General features: G+C 43.7%; 1 protein-coding gene across 3 annotated transcripts in view; it reads left to right on the top strand.

The window, feature by feature from the left end:
- Positions 1–14,912, top strand: part of SDCCAG8 (SHH signaling and ciliogenesis regulator SDCCAG8) — a 97,868-nt gene extending 82,956 nt beyond the window's left edge. For 2 of the 3 annotated variants that reach the window (XM_015857643.2, XM_015857637.2), the window contains 3 exons: positions 9,513–9,639; positions 11,452–11,547; positions 14,587–14,912. In XM_015857643.2, the coding sequence (XP_015713129.1) occupies positions 9,513–9,639; positions 11,452–11,541 (217 nt within the window). In that variant the 3' untranslated portion in view covers positions 11,542–11,547; positions 14,587–14,912. The remainder of the gene's footprint in view (positions 1–9,512; positions 9,640–11,451; positions 11,548–14,586) is intronic. The other variant, XM_015857638.2, reaches the window with a different exon arrangement.
- The last annotated feature ends 2,424 nt before the right edge of the window (positions 14,913–17,336 follow it).

The raw sequence follows: 17,336 nt of genomic DNA, 5'->3' as shown, positions 1-17,336 counted from the left end.
AGGTACTGTCCCCAAAACAGGGTGTGGTGGACCCTTCCTACTGGCTGTGATCTGAGTGTGTTGATACTCTTCTCCAAACTGCTGGGTTGCTGTCATATTGCTTATTGTGGAGGTGTTAATGGTTATATTGAAGGCAACTGCAATGAGTTTTGCCTCTAAAGCAGGAATAAAACTTTTTTATAGCAATGATCGAGTTCAGGCTTGGTGCAGTAAATTCAGACCAAAATTGAACAAACATACACAAATAATGAAATAAGTAGTCATTCTTACAGAGAATTATTTTTAAGATGTGTTTCTCTGAAATGCTTCCCTGTTTTCCTTCAGTGTTTCTAAACAATTGCCATAATTTTCTGTGTTTTAAATATACTTTAAGGCAAAAGATCACATGGACTCTTCATTCACAAGAGCCAAGCCCATGGAGGTCACCTGACAATACTGCTCAGATCATTCAGATTTTTATTTATTTCTTTTTTTTTTCCCCAATTTTCTGACTTCCAGTTTCTCATGGTACTCCTTTCTTCTCTGCTGTTTCCAATGCAAAACCTGTTTCTGTAAGCCATGCTATCTCCCCTGCTTTTGGTGTTCAGTGTGACATTCCTCACCCAGTGTTTTCTTGATGCTGTGACTCTCCCTTCAGTCTCTACAGAAGCTTTATGGCATACCAAGGGAGCCAGGGAGATAGGCACTGGTCCAAAAGGCTGTGCTGCATGACAGCAGTAGCTCAGGCAAGGTAGAATCGTGCTTGTCTGTCTGGCCAGTGCTAGTGGGGAGCAGAAGCCAAAAAGTTCCTTGGGTAAACCCCTGCACAGCTCTTCTCTGCATCCCATGCACATCCTGTACTCCTTTGCTCACCTGATTTATTGATATCAGCTGCTTCCCAGTATCTTCTCTACATTTTCATTCCATATGTTCCGTGGTATTCCTTCTTCTTTCCAAGATAGAATAGATTTTGAGAATAGATGTGTGGCAGAGCTGTATGTAAGGGAAGGGAATAAGTTAGGCTTGGGAGAAGTTCACAAATGGAAGCAGTATGGCCTGCGTAGAGAGAGCAGCGGTCCTGTATGGGAGACATGTATCTGCATATGCTGCACAGACAAATGATCTCTGTTACATTGAAGTCATCTTCATCCTCTTGTATGTCACAAGCACAAAAACTACACTCTGTACATTAATAATTTCACTAATTTTTGAAAACCATGATAACCTTGTGTGAGCCCTGAGTAAGCAAATGCGTTTAACCTTCCAGAGCTTGTAGGCAAAATCACACATTTGAAATGATGCTGGAAGAAGGGGCATATTTTGCACATCAGAGGTGCAAATAAAGGTGGTGGGATTTAATCAAATAAGCTAATGAATGATGCCTGCAAAGATATTTAACACTGATATTTTTATAGCAGTCAAACTATTCAGGAAAACAGCCTTGGTTTTTATGCTGAGGAGCATTTTGAAGGGCTGTCATATGTAAGTATTAAATTGGGAAGGGTCCCTTGCAGACAACAGGATCAGAAGGACTACACCTCTCACTACTGAGCTCCAATTTGAAAGGCCATCGATGAGAAACATTTTACCTTTCCAACACAGGTAGTAATGGCAATGAACACAGAAGTTTTATACTCTCTGTAATACGGTGCCTGCAGTCCTTGCTGACAGCAGCTAGTTTGGGCTCAGGGAGGACAGCAGGACTGAACTCAAAGCTGTGCTGCTAGCCTGTAATTGCAACTGTCAGAAACAACTGAAGCAGTTGTAGCTCAGCTGCGCTACCCTTTCTAGTAGTAGTATTTTTTTAATTAAGACAATGTCTGAAAAAGTAAATTAACAGAAGCTGATGCTTTTATCAGCTTTTTGGTTCAAATGCCTCATGTCAGCTTGGGCCACATGTACATTGTGCACATGCCACGGGATAGAAAAAGTAAAGACTTTTTTCAATTCTCTGTCGCCTGCCCAAACACCACATGTACTGTCTGTTACATGTCGCTTCTGATGAGGTTCATGCTGGGTATTTCTTTTTAAAGGCAAAGTGTTTCTGAAGGAAAGAGTTCAGATTTGGCAGATTGCATTAAAAAATTCTCCATCTCCCTGACTTGGATATTGAGATTGTTTTGTGTGGACACCAGTTAGCAACCTGCAAAGGTTCCAGTTTGTCTGAAATGAGAGTGAACAGTAAGATGTGGGAAAAATGGAGCATGCATTCTAAAAAGTAAAACAAAAAGGTGTTAAAACTAGTAAAAGAGAAGCATAGGAAAAAAAAATCAGTAATGTGCCTATGTACCTTGTAGAATGATCCTTCTGAACATTAGCAGTCTCTTTTGAAGGCTTGCTGAGATTGAGGTCTTGCATCGTTATTACGACACTGTTTCCTGGTTGGAAAGTTGTGTAAAATCTGTTCTGTCCATCACATAACAAAATTAGAAAGGTGAATGTTTTACAAACAGAGCCTGACTGTAAGATTCATTGTATTCCTACAACACTGTCTGCTTCCAGCTCTGCTCCTCTTTTTTCTCCTAAGATGCCTTATGGCATTCTAATTTAATAGCCTGAATAATTTGGAGAATTCTTACTAAACATTTTTTTTTTTTTTTTCAGCAGTAAGCAAAAGCTATGAATGAGAACTGTTCTTTTCCAGAGCAAAACTGATCCAGAGTTCACATCATTGTCATGGGTAATAGAATTTTCAATTCTTCTAAAAGAAGAAAGACTTCTTTAGCTTAGGGACTCAGACGCAAACAGAGATAATAATAAACGTTTCACCCGTATCTTTTACGGCACCCTGTCCATTCTCTTGAATGGTTTCCTTCCTGCCAAAGCCCAGGTGGGCTAAAAGTGACTGTCATATCAGCTCAGCCCAGCTGCTACACCCCCTGCTGAAGAGCAGGCTGGTAATACTCTCTTCAGCACTTCAGACATGAGCTAGTGGAAGCCCAAGAATAGACCCAGACTCAGGTTTCCTACATGATCTATTTGTTTAACCTGTCAGACCAGCTGTGAAAGTGAAGATACATTCCAGTAGTCAGTGATGACATCTCAAATAAAGCGGAAGCTACCATTCCTATGTAAACTTTTAATTAAACCCTATTTACAGTTGTTATTATGACATGCACTTGGTTATCTTCTTGGAGAAGATGTAGGAATGTAGCCTATTCTTGAAAAATATGTGGAGTAATTAAGAGTGTCTTTAATAATGGAAAATTTAGAGATTACCCAATATATATTAAGGAGAAAATGTTAACTAAGATCCATATGGGTCACCCATGGTGAGATGTGGACATTTTAAGTGTTTGATTCCAGATTCTGCAAGGGATATTAATCTCAAGTTACTTACTGTTAACATACGCTGCATCAGTTCGTTCAGCTTGTACTGTAGGCAAGTACTTACCTTACTAAACTAGAATTTGTATTGATTGCATTCCTGATCCAGCTAAACAACAACAGTCTTGGCCTTATAGAAGACAACAGAATTTTGGTAGGGATTTCAGTCTGGTGGTAAATGCCACAGAAACATCTGTTAATGTGCCCTAAGCCATATCCCTGTATTAGAAGTCCTAACTTTGAGTGTAACAGTACTGAAACATTAACTGTTATGAAGGATTTTAAAGAGTTTTTTTCTCTTTCATTAACATGACAAAGCTAGATCATAGTGCTGTGCCTTCAAAGCAAGAAGGGATAATGGGGTTCGTTAAAGGATAGATAGTATAATGTCTAGTTTTTGGGAGCATTTAGGGAGATTCTCTGAGATGTTTATGTCACAAGGTTCTGATCTGTGCCTTGACAACTTACATAAACACCAGTGTAGGACAATAGCAAAGCTTTGAGTTATAGTTCTCTATTTTCCTGCATTTCAAGGTTTATACGTTCTTGTTTAATTTCTTTGAAATTTACTGTGTGAATCTGTGTGTTGCAAACCACAACAGTGCAGATGCTTATGCGAGAACTAACTTTTGCAACTAGTTTAAGTGTCCTAGTAGTCTGTGGAGCTGATTGAAGACATGTAGAGCTGTTGAAAGTAAATTTTACTGTCTTTAGGAAAGGGGTGACTTTACTCTTGCTATGAAAAGGGAGAAGAGTAGCAGAGCTAAGCTGGAAAGCGGAGGGGACCTGTGCTGCTGTCCCCACAAGAAAGATGGGAGTGACAACAGTTTGGGAGGCTGAGAAAGGATGGTCCTCTCTTACCATAAGCACCAGCTGGACCACCAAACTCTTCAAGTGGCAGTAAGTCTAGTTTTCTGTAACTCTCACAGACAAAGCAAGTGTGATAATCGATGCATGTGGAGCGGTATTTTTGCTCTAGCTTGTGCCTTCTTTATCCTAGTCAAGGGCAAGCTGTGATCACCAGCATTTGTGTTTAAGGTTGTGTGGTGCTTGTTGTTTTAAGACATTAAGTTCTTCATGATTTCATTGGGTTTGTCACAAACTTACAGGTTAGAGTCTGAATAGTCACAGTCTGAACTGTACGATCTGAAGCAGTTCAACAGTGATAGTGGGGAATTGCCTGGGTAAGAGGTGAGTGTGGGGGAGCTGCTGTGGAGGTAGGAGCCAGGGCCAGAAGAGACTGCACAGAGAGCTTTCGTTCTGGTGTTTCCTAACCCTCTGACTATCCGAATATATAAGTGCAACATCCTTCAATGTGCTGTAGTACAGCTATGTGTGAATTACCCACCTTAACTACTTCCAACCTAAATGCTAGTAGGGGTGGAAGCTTGTTGGAGGAAAGTGCTGGTTTTGTTGTCTTTCCTAACTGGCTTGTTCCCTCCTGTTGTAACCTAATAGTTTTTATGCCTGGCACACACTACCTGAAGCCCACAAAAGGCCAGCTACCAGGTCTGCCATTGCCCTCCTTCTGGGGCAGAGCCTCCTTCAGCAGCATCTGTGCAGCATCCTGGGGCCTGTGCCTTTGTTCCCATCTTTCCTCTGATGACCAGAAGCAGCACCTGATTGCCAAGTCCATTCCCAGGCACGTGGGCACAGAGATGCTCCAGCCTCCTGGCTGGGGAGGCGTTGCAGGCTGCATGCTGCACCATTCTGCCTGTCCCATTTTCAGTCTTTTTGTGATCTCAGGCCCTTCCCTCCCACAGGCGAGTGGTGAGGCCATGGTGCAGAGCTGTGTGGTTGCCTTAGCAGGGAGCTCTGGGCCTGCCACAGGGAGCCCCTGGCCTGATGGGCTGCCCCCCATCTTCACAGCAACCGGCAGATGGGGGGCTTTGGCGAGGGTGGTAACGGCCCTTTCAGCTCTGACAGCTCTATGCGCGCTGGCCAGCAGTAGTTATCAGATTACTTGTATTAAAACCTAATTAAGATGTGTGCCAGTAAATGCAGCGTGGTTATTGGATTTGGTGATTTAGCGGCTGCAGGTTGCTGCAATCCAGTCGTGCCATTTCAGCAGATTCCACTCGGCAGAGCAGAGGGAAAGCATTTTACATTAGTTCCCTGACTGTGCCGAAAGAGTAAATAACCTTTTAATGCCTCTGTGTTGTCAAGGACTGATCCCCACTGCTGGATGGGTGGGTGCTGCCTACCAGTCCCAGCACATTAATTTCTTCCTTGTCAGCCGTGCAACCCAGAGGAGAGAGGCCTCTGATACCAGCCTCTGTAGTACCGGCTCTCCCACATGGCTCACAGTTGCCTGTGGATTAATGGGTCTGACTGCCCTGGAGTAGGGGTTTGCAGCATCCTTGCTGGGGCCTGGCAGGTGCCCCTGGGTCAGTGCTGGGGCTGTAGAAAAGGAACCTGTTACTTCTGTCTGTAGACATAAGGCACTAGCTCAGCTTCGTGCTGCAGTTAATTCCGCTGAGCAGAATTCACCTTGGTGCCACAGATCTGCTCTGCGCTCTGTTTTCATGGTGTTTCTGGCTGTCTGCTCCTACCTGTAATGTAACAAAATGTACCTGTCCTTTCTATTTCATCCCAGTACTGCTTGTTCATATCCAAGTTCAGTTTCTGTGCAATGAGAGATGAGCCCTTCTGCAGGCTGTAGCGTGAGCTGCATGAAGTTGGTAAGGTAGCCCAGAACCCCTCTGACACAGAGCTGCACTCGAACTAAGTTGTTCAGGATCAGAACAAAATGCTCACCATGAAGTGTTTTGCTGCAGCTTGTGATGCCTCCATTTTGGCCTATGCTGGAAGCCTGTGCTGCTCAAAACTGTCCATCTCCTGCCTCTGTGTAGAAATGGGAATACTGGTGTAGACTGGCTCCATTTGAGTGGAAAAATAATATAAGGGCATTATTGCGACTACTTGGAAGCTACCCGCTGATGTAAAGTTATCTTGTAAGTAGTCCAAATATAACACATTTCTGAACCTCGTTGCCTTGAAACAACATAGCAGAGAGTGGGATCAGGTCCCACTCTTCAGTGCTCCCAGGCCAAAGAGCAGCAGCAGCAGCGCAGCCACTGGCATCCCAACTGGGGAGCTCTTTGTGCTCCAGTGGGAAGATGAACTCACTGGGAAATGTGTGGGCCGTTGTGCAGTGGTCACTCATGCTCAGGGCATGGTGCACATTTGCTCAGTCAATGGTGTTGCTGAAGTGAATGTGGTGACTGCACAACCTCACTCACTCGTATTAGCAAAATGTGCAGAAGGTTCTGTCACCCAGTTGTAAAAATGATGGCAGGCATCGATGTGCAGTTGTAACATATGGGAAGTACAGTGAATGTGGGTGGAGCTGTTCATTTCTCATCTTGAATCATTTACGAGATCAGCAGGCTGGCCAGATACAATGCATATGGGAATGTGTGGCTGTGCTGCACATGTCACACGTAATAGCAGACACTTTGAGAGGGCCCAGAGCCTGTCCTCAGGAGCTGACTGCACTGGAGCAGGCTGGTCGTCCCAGCATGCAGAGCAAGGGCCAGCTTGGCAGCAGTTTTGGGAGAGCAGAATGGTAGACAGAATCTGGGAATTAATAGACTGAGATGTGCACTGATGAAATCTATTCCCTCATTATCATGACCCAGAGCTGTAGGAAGGAACATTATTAACCCTGTATCTGGAGCTGGCTACAGGTGATACAAGTAAAGGTTTGGTCTGTCAACAAAACCCAGTTCAGTGCCTGCATAATTTTCTACTTTTGTTTAAGGAGCTAGTCTGATGTGACATGGTAAAATTATGAAACGTGCTAGAATTAGAGAGTCCTATATTTACAAAAGTTCGTCCAAATTACTCTTTACAGGATCTGACAAGATACAGAGCTTTACAATGGAGAACACTTAAGGCTCATATCCAGAGATGTTTTTGTGGTTTGCATGGACTGCCTGTATCTAGTAGAAGGTGTAGTTTTGATGTAGGATTTCCATGAGCTGGAAGATAGATACTTCAGTCTGTGTGCCAGAACTGGAGGAAGTTCCTTGCACTGAAGTGGTGTCTCTTCAGCTGGAGCCTTCTCCTCAACAAGGAAAGAGAGAAGTCCTTTCCCCGTAAGCTCCTTCAGTGGTGGTTTGTTTGCATGCAGGGTGGGTGGATGATGCTCCACGTGTTGCTGCAGTATTGTTGTTGAGAGGTCTGTGCGCTTAACTATGTCTTTAGCTGCAGCAGTAGTAACGTGTAAAACGGTCTCTTGAAGACCCTTAAAACAGACTGAAGTGCTAGCATAATGGGAAAGGTACTAATATAATGTAGAACTCAGCAGAAACTTACATTTTAATGGCTTGAATCTAGACTGTAGTTGGTGGTTGTTGAATTGGGACTTTTGTACTATCTGAGGTGACCCTGCACAGAGAGGATTTCTTAGCCTTGAGGCTATACCTAAGTAGGGTGGCACTAGAGGTTTTTTTGGCCGCCTGAAGGCAGCACATTCCAGTTACACTTTCCTACAAGTACTGCTATAAAGCGGTAGGTGCTCTATAAATAAATAAAGGGCTGGAAGATGCCTTTATTACAAATGAAGAAGTGTGATAAGGTCACAAAACCTCCCATTTAAGGAAATCAATGGCAAAATAGTAGGCAGAACTCAGCTCTCCAGTCTGAAAATGGTACATTGCCTCCAGCAAACAATGCTGTTATCCTTGCACTCAGTGGGAGCAATGTGATGCTCTGGAGGAGCAAGTATCTTTGAAAACAGAACCAAAAAAGTGTGCAAGGGTATTTTGTGTGAGGGAATTTCATTTTGGTTTGGGTTTGTGTCCTTGTTTGTTTGGGTTTGTGGTTGTTCTTTTTGGAGTTCCTTGCCCCTGAAATCACCCTTAGTAAAGTAATCAAGCATAAACAGCTCATATATCTGTGTGCTACAGTTTAGAAAGTGTAGGGAGAGTGAAACTGAATGCAGAGTGTGTAAGTGTGTATCTAATAGAATATTCTGTGCTATTAAAGTGGTCTTTTTGTTTACTTCATTGGATGTTGACAAACTTGCTGTCACTGCAGCCAGCTGCAGTTACTTTTGTTCTGATCCCCAGGAGATGGTCCTGCAGCTCCCCACAGCCCTCTTTATAATATATATTAGCAGAGTAACAGGGCAGGATGAAATTTATCCATTCAGAGTGTTCGCTGCAGGATTCTTGTGGTTTGACTTCAAAGAAGGTGGCTGACTGATGCAGATCACTAAATGCTGGTTTTGATACAAAGTTTGAGATTTCACTATCAAGAAATTTGGAGGTGTTTACTAATTTGATCAATCCTGAATAAGAATGTGAATATTCAGAGTGATGATCTTAGCTAAGTTATGGCAGCTGTAGTGGAAAAGTGGAAAAATTCCGAAATTCACGTGCCTTATTGTGAGCATGGAACTAATTCCATTATAAGCAGAGACTGTACAAGAGATACAGGATGCACCTTGTCCGGTGGAAGCTGTATTTCAGTATGTTGAGCAAGAAAGCCTTTAGAAAAACAAGTGGAAAGTTTGGATCTAGAACTAAGCATAACAAAAAGCAAGTTGTTTCCTGCTTCCTTTTTCTCTAGATTACAGATATCTGCAAGGCCTCCTAGTTAAAGGTGTTTTTACTTAAAGAATGGATGAAGTGCATTTAATGTAAAAACATTTTCCAGCATATTTCCATTTACTTTGCTTGCTACAGATCCAGACAAACTTAAAAATGTCCATGGTGGCATTCAGAGAGCTGAGCAGTCACCAGAGATGTTTAATCCTCTACCCTATACAGGAAAAGATGCAGCTGCCCTCTGTATAGCAGCATCACAAAGTGGGACCCTTGGGGACATGGGCTCTCTGTGTCTTTCCATAGGAATCTCTGCCTCACTGCTGGAGAGCACCTGATCCATGCCAGAGAAGAGCAAGGTATTAGCTTAAGGCATAGCTTGCATAGCTGCAGATAGTGGGATGCAGCCCTGGGGCCTTTGCTGATGTTACGACACCAACTTGCTGTCCTGTCATGAGAAGGGCAGACATGTAGAAACGCTTCCTGAAAGCATGAGAATGCACTGAATGCCTGCCCTGGGAGCAATACTTCAGTCCCAGCACAGAGCCAGGCAGAGCTCTGTCACCTGGGAGCTTCACCTGCAGTGCAGACATCTAAGCCCTGCAGTGCACTCCCACTTCAGGCACAGCGCAACCCTTTCATCTGTTTCTCCAGGTTGCACCAGCTGGACAAGCACTGCCAGACCACTGCCCAGCAGCTCGTGGAGCTCCTCAACAAACAGAACCAGCTCTTCAAAGAGAAGCAGCTGCTGACAGAAGAGGTGCAGTTTCTGCGAACACAGGTACTTGTGCCAAAAGAAAAGGAAATCTGAGGGGAATGTTCTGCAGCTTTAGCAGAGAAATCCACCAGCAGTCTCTTCTCAACTGCTGGCTTCTGATGGTGTTTTAAATAAGGCATTACCCTATAAAAAAAAAAATTATTCCATTAAATTGGAGAGAGACTGTTAGCTGGACCCAAGTTCTGCTTCAGCCCAAACTAAAGGAAGAAGTGTTTAGAAGAGACAGGAGAACAACAGCAGTTATTCTTGGTTACAGTTCCTAGCTTTCTTATCAGAAGATCGTTGTGTTCCCTTTTCAGAGATAAGGCAAATCCACTCAAATCCACAGCATTGCCATTTGATGCTGATAATTTATTGCATCTTTTAGCCACCATTTGTCAGACTCAGGTTCGTCGATCACTTGGTGATTGTTTTCCCCTTATTTTTAATTGTCATCCATTTTCCCTGCTGCTTCACGGCCACTCACCCAAATGTGACGGAAAGTGTGAGACGGCTCTACCTGAGCACTGAGCACTGCAGTGCACCTCAGCAAGACCATGTGCTGCTTCCAGTGGTCTCCAGGAAGATGCAGGTTCCTGTGGGCTGCTGTTGCTCAGCATTCTGGCCACTGTTCTTTAGTCAGTGCTTTGGAAATAAGGAAGAGGAATGTGTGGTTGTTTTCTTTCATCCACTTCTTTCAGAAAAAGGAGGAAGAAAGAGAAGCAGGAGCATATTTGATAGTTAAACTATTAAATAATCAAACCCTTGTTACGTGACTAAGTCAGTCAGCTAATTCAGCTGTTCTGTGATGTCTTTTGGTAAATGCAGCAGACTTGTGAGTTTGCATAGGATTTCTGGCATTCTGCTCAATGGGTGACAAAAGAAATGCAGCAGAGAGTATTTTGTTTGTAGGACACATAGCAGTAAACAGAAAATGAATGCCTTAGAAGTTGGATTTAATAAGTAAGTGCTTATAATAGGCAAATAAAATCCATACTTAGTTAAGCTTTTAATCATGTCAGTGTGTTTGGTTTGACAGGGTTTCCTGTTGTGGTAGCCAAGCCTGGTAACCAAGATAGTGTTGGGTTATCAGCATGTAGTAACTACTGACAAGCACGAGGGCAACAGCAGCGTTCTCTCTGTAAGGCAGCTAAAGAAGGTTTGCTGTTCAGAAATGAAAATAACTACTTGAAGGGAAGCACTCTTGGTAATAGGAAGAGACTTTATATGCAGTCCACAGGGATTCTGTTATTGCTAATCTCTTTTATCTGGAAGTAAGTGTGCTTTTATAGAGCTGGGCAGAAGTACAGAAGTCATACAAAAACAATCATTGAGATATATTGCTATCAAGTCTTGACTTCCTTTTGTATCTTCATTATAAGTTGATTGTGCTCCAGAGGATGCTTTGACTTGAGAACGTTTACTTAGAAGAGAATTCTTTTAAAACTTTACAAAATGAATACTAAAAACCTATTTGCAGCTATTTAAAGCAGCAGTGTTCTCTGGGAACAGGAATTCAGCCCAAGAGAGCTGCCTGGAGTATCAGACAATTGTTTGAAGTAAAGGGCAGTTCACCATAAGTGGGAAATTTTACTTAGAGAAAGATGTATTTAGTTATTATAAAAAGATATATTTTGTAACTTCAGTTGTGTAATCAGTATTGATTAAATGTGAAAGTGACATCATATACCTTGGTTTACTGCCTCAGTCAGCTGTTATCCTTTGCAGTTAGCTTGGGTTCTGGGGAAAGGGGAGAAATGAATTACACTGAATCCTTGCAAAATGATGTCAGATACACTAAGTGAGATTTGCTGTTGTATCTTGGAACATAAGCAGTTGTGTATTTCAGGAAAAGAAATGGGATGCAGATCTCAAACAGGACACAGATGGAATCAAGTAAAAACCTGGACGGATGAAGAGAAATGAGAACAAGTAGGTATTTTTTCTGTACACTATATATAGAGAAAAAGGAGAGAGAGGAAAGGAGGACTAAAACTATTTGCAGATGTGGGCTGAATCTGGCAAACACTTCAAGACAAAAGGGAGAAGAAAGTGTTTGAAATATTCTGGGAGTAGAAATTGTTGGTGTGTTGTTTGTGGCATGGCTTTTTTTCCCCACACTTAAAAATCGGGGCAAGCACTCCACAACAGAAGCAGGTTTACCTGGCACAATGAAAACAAAGTTTAAACTGGAGAGAAAGAAGGATATACAAATCTTGGCATGATGGGAACTTGCAGGAGTAACCCAGGCAAATGCCACAAGACTCAAGAATGCCTCTGTCATCCTCAGCAATTACATGCTTTGAAACAATGACATGAAGTCTCATGTCATTGAAAGAAGCTCTGAATAATGACCTGCCTGCAAATTTAGGGCTGGGTTCAGCATCTTTACTTGGAAAAGGCTTGTCCCACAGACAGAGGATAGCAGAAGGCTCCAGTTATCCACACACCTTCCCATTCTAGCACTGATTTATTTCGCTGTTAATGTTTTTCCAGTTCATTTCCTTGTCAAACTTTCCTTACGTATCTTCTTTTCTAACATGTGAAGCACGCTGTAGGCAGAGACCCTGGGAAGCGGAGGAGTGGAATTTTGTCATTCCAATGTAAGGCAGTAATGGGTACAACATGATGAAGATTCTCAAATCATAATTTTAATTTTCATAGAGCTAAAAAAGATCAGTACGATAATTCAGCCTGAGCTTACAGCATGTGCTGCAGATGAAGCCATTACACTGATGGTTAATAGAGGTCATTAATAGTTAATACTGGAATAAAGTTTACCATAGGCAGATCCACCTGCAGGCAGACAAAAGTTTAATTACAGGGTTGATACCTCTTATTCTAAAAGCTTTTGGAAGAATCATGTTTTGAGTTTCTGCTTTTGAAAGTCTTTAAGTCACCAGTCACTCTAAGTCAGGAGAGTGAGATACAGAGCTCCCATCCCAAGTACTAAATACAAATGTGCATAATATAGTAGACAAAGCAACCTCAGTGTTGTCCACCCAATGTCTCTGAATGCTGGAATGCTCTTTGCTTGCAGGATCTGCCCTGGTGTCCATCAGTTATACAGAAGTAGCTGTTTGTCCCAGATTGTAAACCCCCTGCTGACTGTGGTTGCCTGAGGGGCTGCTGCCAGCTGTGCCCACCTGTGCGCACACAGCTGATGGGGCTGGGACCTTGGGTTACCACCAGCCAGGTCTGCCTTCTCCCTTGAACATCTCCCTGTGCTCTTCAGATTGTTGTGCCAGTGAAGCTGCCTCCTCACTCATTTCAGGCATCCTATTTTTCAGTGAGCCTCTCTGTGACTAAACCACTGTTCCTAAAAGGAATATAAAATATACTCGACCTTGAGCATATTTACCCCCCTCACTTCATACAGGTACTGTCAGAGTTACAGCTGTTTTCAGCTGAGTTGTTCTTTGTCTTCTTACGCCTGCTGTAGGGCCCCAGCAACAAGCAGAGTTTGGATGGGCTCCCAAGTGCTTAGTTTGCCCTTTCTTTCAACTTAAATGCTGGAGGTGCCTTTTGCACAGCCAGAAGATGAGCAGCTCTTCTGTCTTTGATGTCGGAGTTGATTTGGGCTGATCCTTACAAGGTCCTCACCTCTTTCATGAGACCACTTGGGGGGAGGAGGGCCATGTTTTTTTAGTGTAGTCTTAACGTACAACAATGTGCTTCTGCCAGCTGTTTGTAATAGCCAGTGACACTGCAGACAAGGTGTGATTTGTGAGTTAAACTATGAAAGGAAGGGAGGGAACAGCCAGTATGGTCTCTGATGCCCAGATGCCCTGATAGGAACCCTGCCAGTGCTGCATCAGGTGAGCGTGGCCAGTTCTGTGAGCCTGCAGCTGTAAGCAGCAGCCGTGCTTTCTGCAGGGTGCCTGGCCAGGAGCACAGCAGGGCAGGGTGGGTGCAGGGTGCCTGGCCAGGAGCACAGCAGGGCAGGGTGGGTGCAGTTTGCCATCTTCTGTCTGTTCTCTGGTGCTGGCCCTACAACGAGGGTTAATGCAGCACAGAGCAGGCGTCCTCTGAACAGCCACTGATACTGAGCTTATCCTCATTGCCTTTCCCTGGATGTCACTCATGTTGCAGTGCGCTAATCACCACTGCAGGTAATGTGGTGCATGTGTTCTTGGAAAAAAAGTACCATGTTACTGTTTTTAATTAATTCTTTAATGAACTGCAGCATTATAAATCCTTTTTTTTTTTTTTTTTTTTTTAAACTTTGCCTTCATTACCAAGTTTGTTTGTTTTTTAAAAAGAAAAACCCTCCAGTCCTCTAACATAAAACCAGCTGATGTGGAAAGTTTATTTTTATTTCTGAGGTCATTTTACATCTCTTAGAATTCAAATTTCAGAACTCCAGTCACTTAATTCTGGGTACCCACCCAGCTCCACCAGAGCGTTATCTCTCCGTCTTAATGAAGTCCTGAAGTGCTACTGAGGAGGCACAAACGATAGCTATGCAAGAGCTTCAGAACTGTAAATTAGCCTTCCCACCAGAGGTTTTCTGACAGCGTCCAGGCAGCTTCCTGTTTTGATACAGCTGCCCACCCTGTACACAGTCTGTACAATTCACAGTAAACACTCTCTGGCACAACCCTGCCTCCTCCTTCCTGGAAGGGAGAAGGGGCAGGATGTAAGACGTGCCCCAAAACAACAGCTCAGTTATTTACTGCTAAACACGAGTGATGGCTAAAGCTCAGGGAGACCTTGTTTTTCAGAAATCAGACAGCTCCTGCGCTTGTTACCTGGACGAATTCTGATCTTAGAAAGAGGCAGGACAGCAGGCCCACAGGAAGCCAGGCTTTGGAACAGTGCTTGTTTACACAGCATTGCCACATTCTTAACCAGTTATGTATTTCTCTTCTAAGAACTCACCCCCAGGCTGGAGTGACACAAACGAGAAGTGCAAGCAGCTCCATGCTCACTACTTACGCTCTGCTCCCATCTCTTTCTTCTGTCTTTCAGTTCTCCTCTGTATGCACCTGAAACTTGGGCTTTTCTGAAGCTCACCCAGAGAACCAACGTGCTGCCTGCCCTCACCTGCTCTGTATTTGTTTTTAACTATAGTGCCATCAACGTATTGAAACATTCCTCCTCTACCGAACTTTCTGGGAAGATGTCTCAGACTTGCCTAAGAGACTGCAATCCAGTGGCAACAGCCATGATGGAGCATGTACTGGATTTGTTATTTCTATGATTTTTATTAAATGGTTTTAATCTGTTTTTATAATTTAATACGGGTGTTTTATGTACAGATGGCAAACCCAATAAACTCAGTTTACTAATTCTTTTTCTCCTGGTTGTGTCCTTTTTCATTCACGGGAAAGTGTGTGTATGTGGAGAAGGAGAATGTATAAGCCTAGCACAGATCACACCGGGTTTGTGCGAAGGATTTGCTACAAGCATCTACCTTGGAAACTGATGTTTGTCCCCTTTACACAAAAATCTGAGTCCTAACAAACATAGAATCATAGAATTATCTTAGAATTACAAGGTTGGAAAGGACTTATAAGATCATCTAGTCCAACCGTCCTCCCATTACCGTAGCTACAGCAAACCACTAAACCAGATCTCATAGCTCCTCATCCAGATGCCTCTTGAACACTGCCAGGGATGGCAACTCCACAACCTCCCTGGGCAGCCATTCCAGTGCCCGACCACTCTCCGAGAGAAAAAGTTCTTTCTTATGTCTAATCCAAATCTCTTCTGGTACAACATCTACTTATACATCAGAAGAGCATGAGAACCACTGAGTCATTTCCCTGGGGCAGGTTTCCCTTCAGTAGCCAAAGCCCTGGGCACGAAGGGACCCTGTGTTAGCGCAGGCATCGGGGTGCCGGGCTCCTGCCACCAAGGAAGCTGTTTGGGACCCCCCTGCTGGCAGACACTCAGCTGTCTCAGGGATGGGCAGCAGCTGAACTCAAATTCAAATGATTGAACTTAAAAGCATTTGGCAATACATTGGGAGGACTTTTCTTTCTGCTTGCCTTCATGTTTGTATTTTTAAAATGACCTTCCAAATGCCAAGCTCTTTCGGAAAGAATTTAGCTGAATCTTTTGCTGAACTACTGCACGGTAAACTATACAAGAAAAAAGTTTCTACATTCAGTGTAATTGCTGAATCGCACCAGTAAAGAGAAGAAAAAAGTGCTGAGAAAGGTTTCCCTGTGCTAAGGCTGCCCCAGCCAGCATGAACAATGAAACGTAACAAAAAGAGGAGGAACGGCACATGCACCAACTGAGTTACCATTTGCTGTGGGACGCAATCTTTCATTCCCTCGTATTTCAGGAATTATTAGTGGTACAGCTTTAACATCAAAGTGGTTTTCTTCCCATTTCAATTTCCTGCCATATGAAACTGCCAAACACATCTGAGCTCCTCCCCTGCCTGCCTCCCTGCCATGACAGTAAACGTGCTTCCACTGCCTCAGGTCTGTCAGCAAGGAATGCCTGACAAAGAAGGTTCCTGTCTAGCACAAGTATGGGCTCTCCACACTCAGGGACATCTTTTTCTTTAACTGACACTACTTTATAGATAGATAAGCAGGTAAGAATATGTTTATAAATGTAAGAGTCTGCAAACTCTTTTTTTTTTTTTTCCCACGCCATAAATCTGTCTTTCAGTAGAAGCGTCTCTCAGCTACGTGTGCAAAGGAACTCAGGCACCGAGTCCCAACACTGAGGCTTCACTGAGACCCTGGAGCACTGATGCACCTCACCCTTCCTGGACCTGCTTCACTGCCAGTCGGTGCTGATGGCAGCATGGAGAGAACAACTGCCAGCCACTGGGCTGCATGTCTACAAGGAGCAATTTCTCTGCAGCAGCTTCTCTGCTTGTAGCAGTTGCATATGTGCTGGGCACAGGCAGGGCCAGGTCTTCCCAGCTCCCATTTGCCCACCATCTATTTAGCCACAAAATGCTTGGTTTTATCAAGTTTACAAAAGCCAGATGAGGTGATCAAACCTTCCGCATCTACAGCTGGAGCATCACCCCGACACGCTCTGTGCCTATACCTCCACACAGACTGAACAGACATCCTGCTGTCCCAGCTAAGGCCCAGTCACTAATCTGCTACTGCAACTGCAGCTATCTGTCTTGTGCTCCGTACTTCCTACTGCAAGAGGAAAAAAGAGAAAAAAAAAAAAACGAGAGCTGGCTCACACATTCCTTCACATTGAAGGGAAGGGTTCATGTCTGAGAACTGAGCTGATGCCCAGACTGCTTGGGGACACTCAGCCCTCCTGACCCAAACAGGGTGGCTGGGCTTCAACGAGTCCCACCTCTCAATGCCCTGCAAATCACACCTCCCCTGTCCCCTTCCTCCAGCACTATTACCCAGCTACAGGATTTGAGACTACCAATTCCACTTCAATACTGGGTTTTCAGATAGAATGCAGCCCCATGTAATCAATACTTGAAGACTGTATCCCAAATTTACTTTTAGAAGACACACATACCTCAAAACATGAACCACTGGCGTGCAAACAGCCTTGGTCCACAGCACAAACACGTCTCGCTTAGCCAGAAAAACCTTTTTTGGTGACAATACCGTAACTGAATTTACAAGCTGAAACTGCTCACCTGGTATCTGAAATAGGTCACGGCAAGGAACAGTTACCACAAGGACTTCACAGCAAATAAAACTTGTAACTAAACACGCACAGATCATTATACATACAGTGATTAAAAAAATAACCATGTACACTTTCTTGTA

This window comes from Coturnix japonica, chromosome 3 (assembly GCF_001577835.2).
Source record: "Coturnix japonica isolate 7356 chromosome 3, Coturnix japonica 2.1, whole genome shotgun sequence".
In the NCBI taxonomy this organism is placed as follows: Eukaryota; Metazoa; Chordata; class Aves; order Galliformes; family Phasianidae; genus Coturnix; species Coturnix japonica.
The sequence above is the reverse complement of the archived record's forward strand: the minus strand, read 5'-3'. Positions and strand labels throughout refer to the sequence as shown.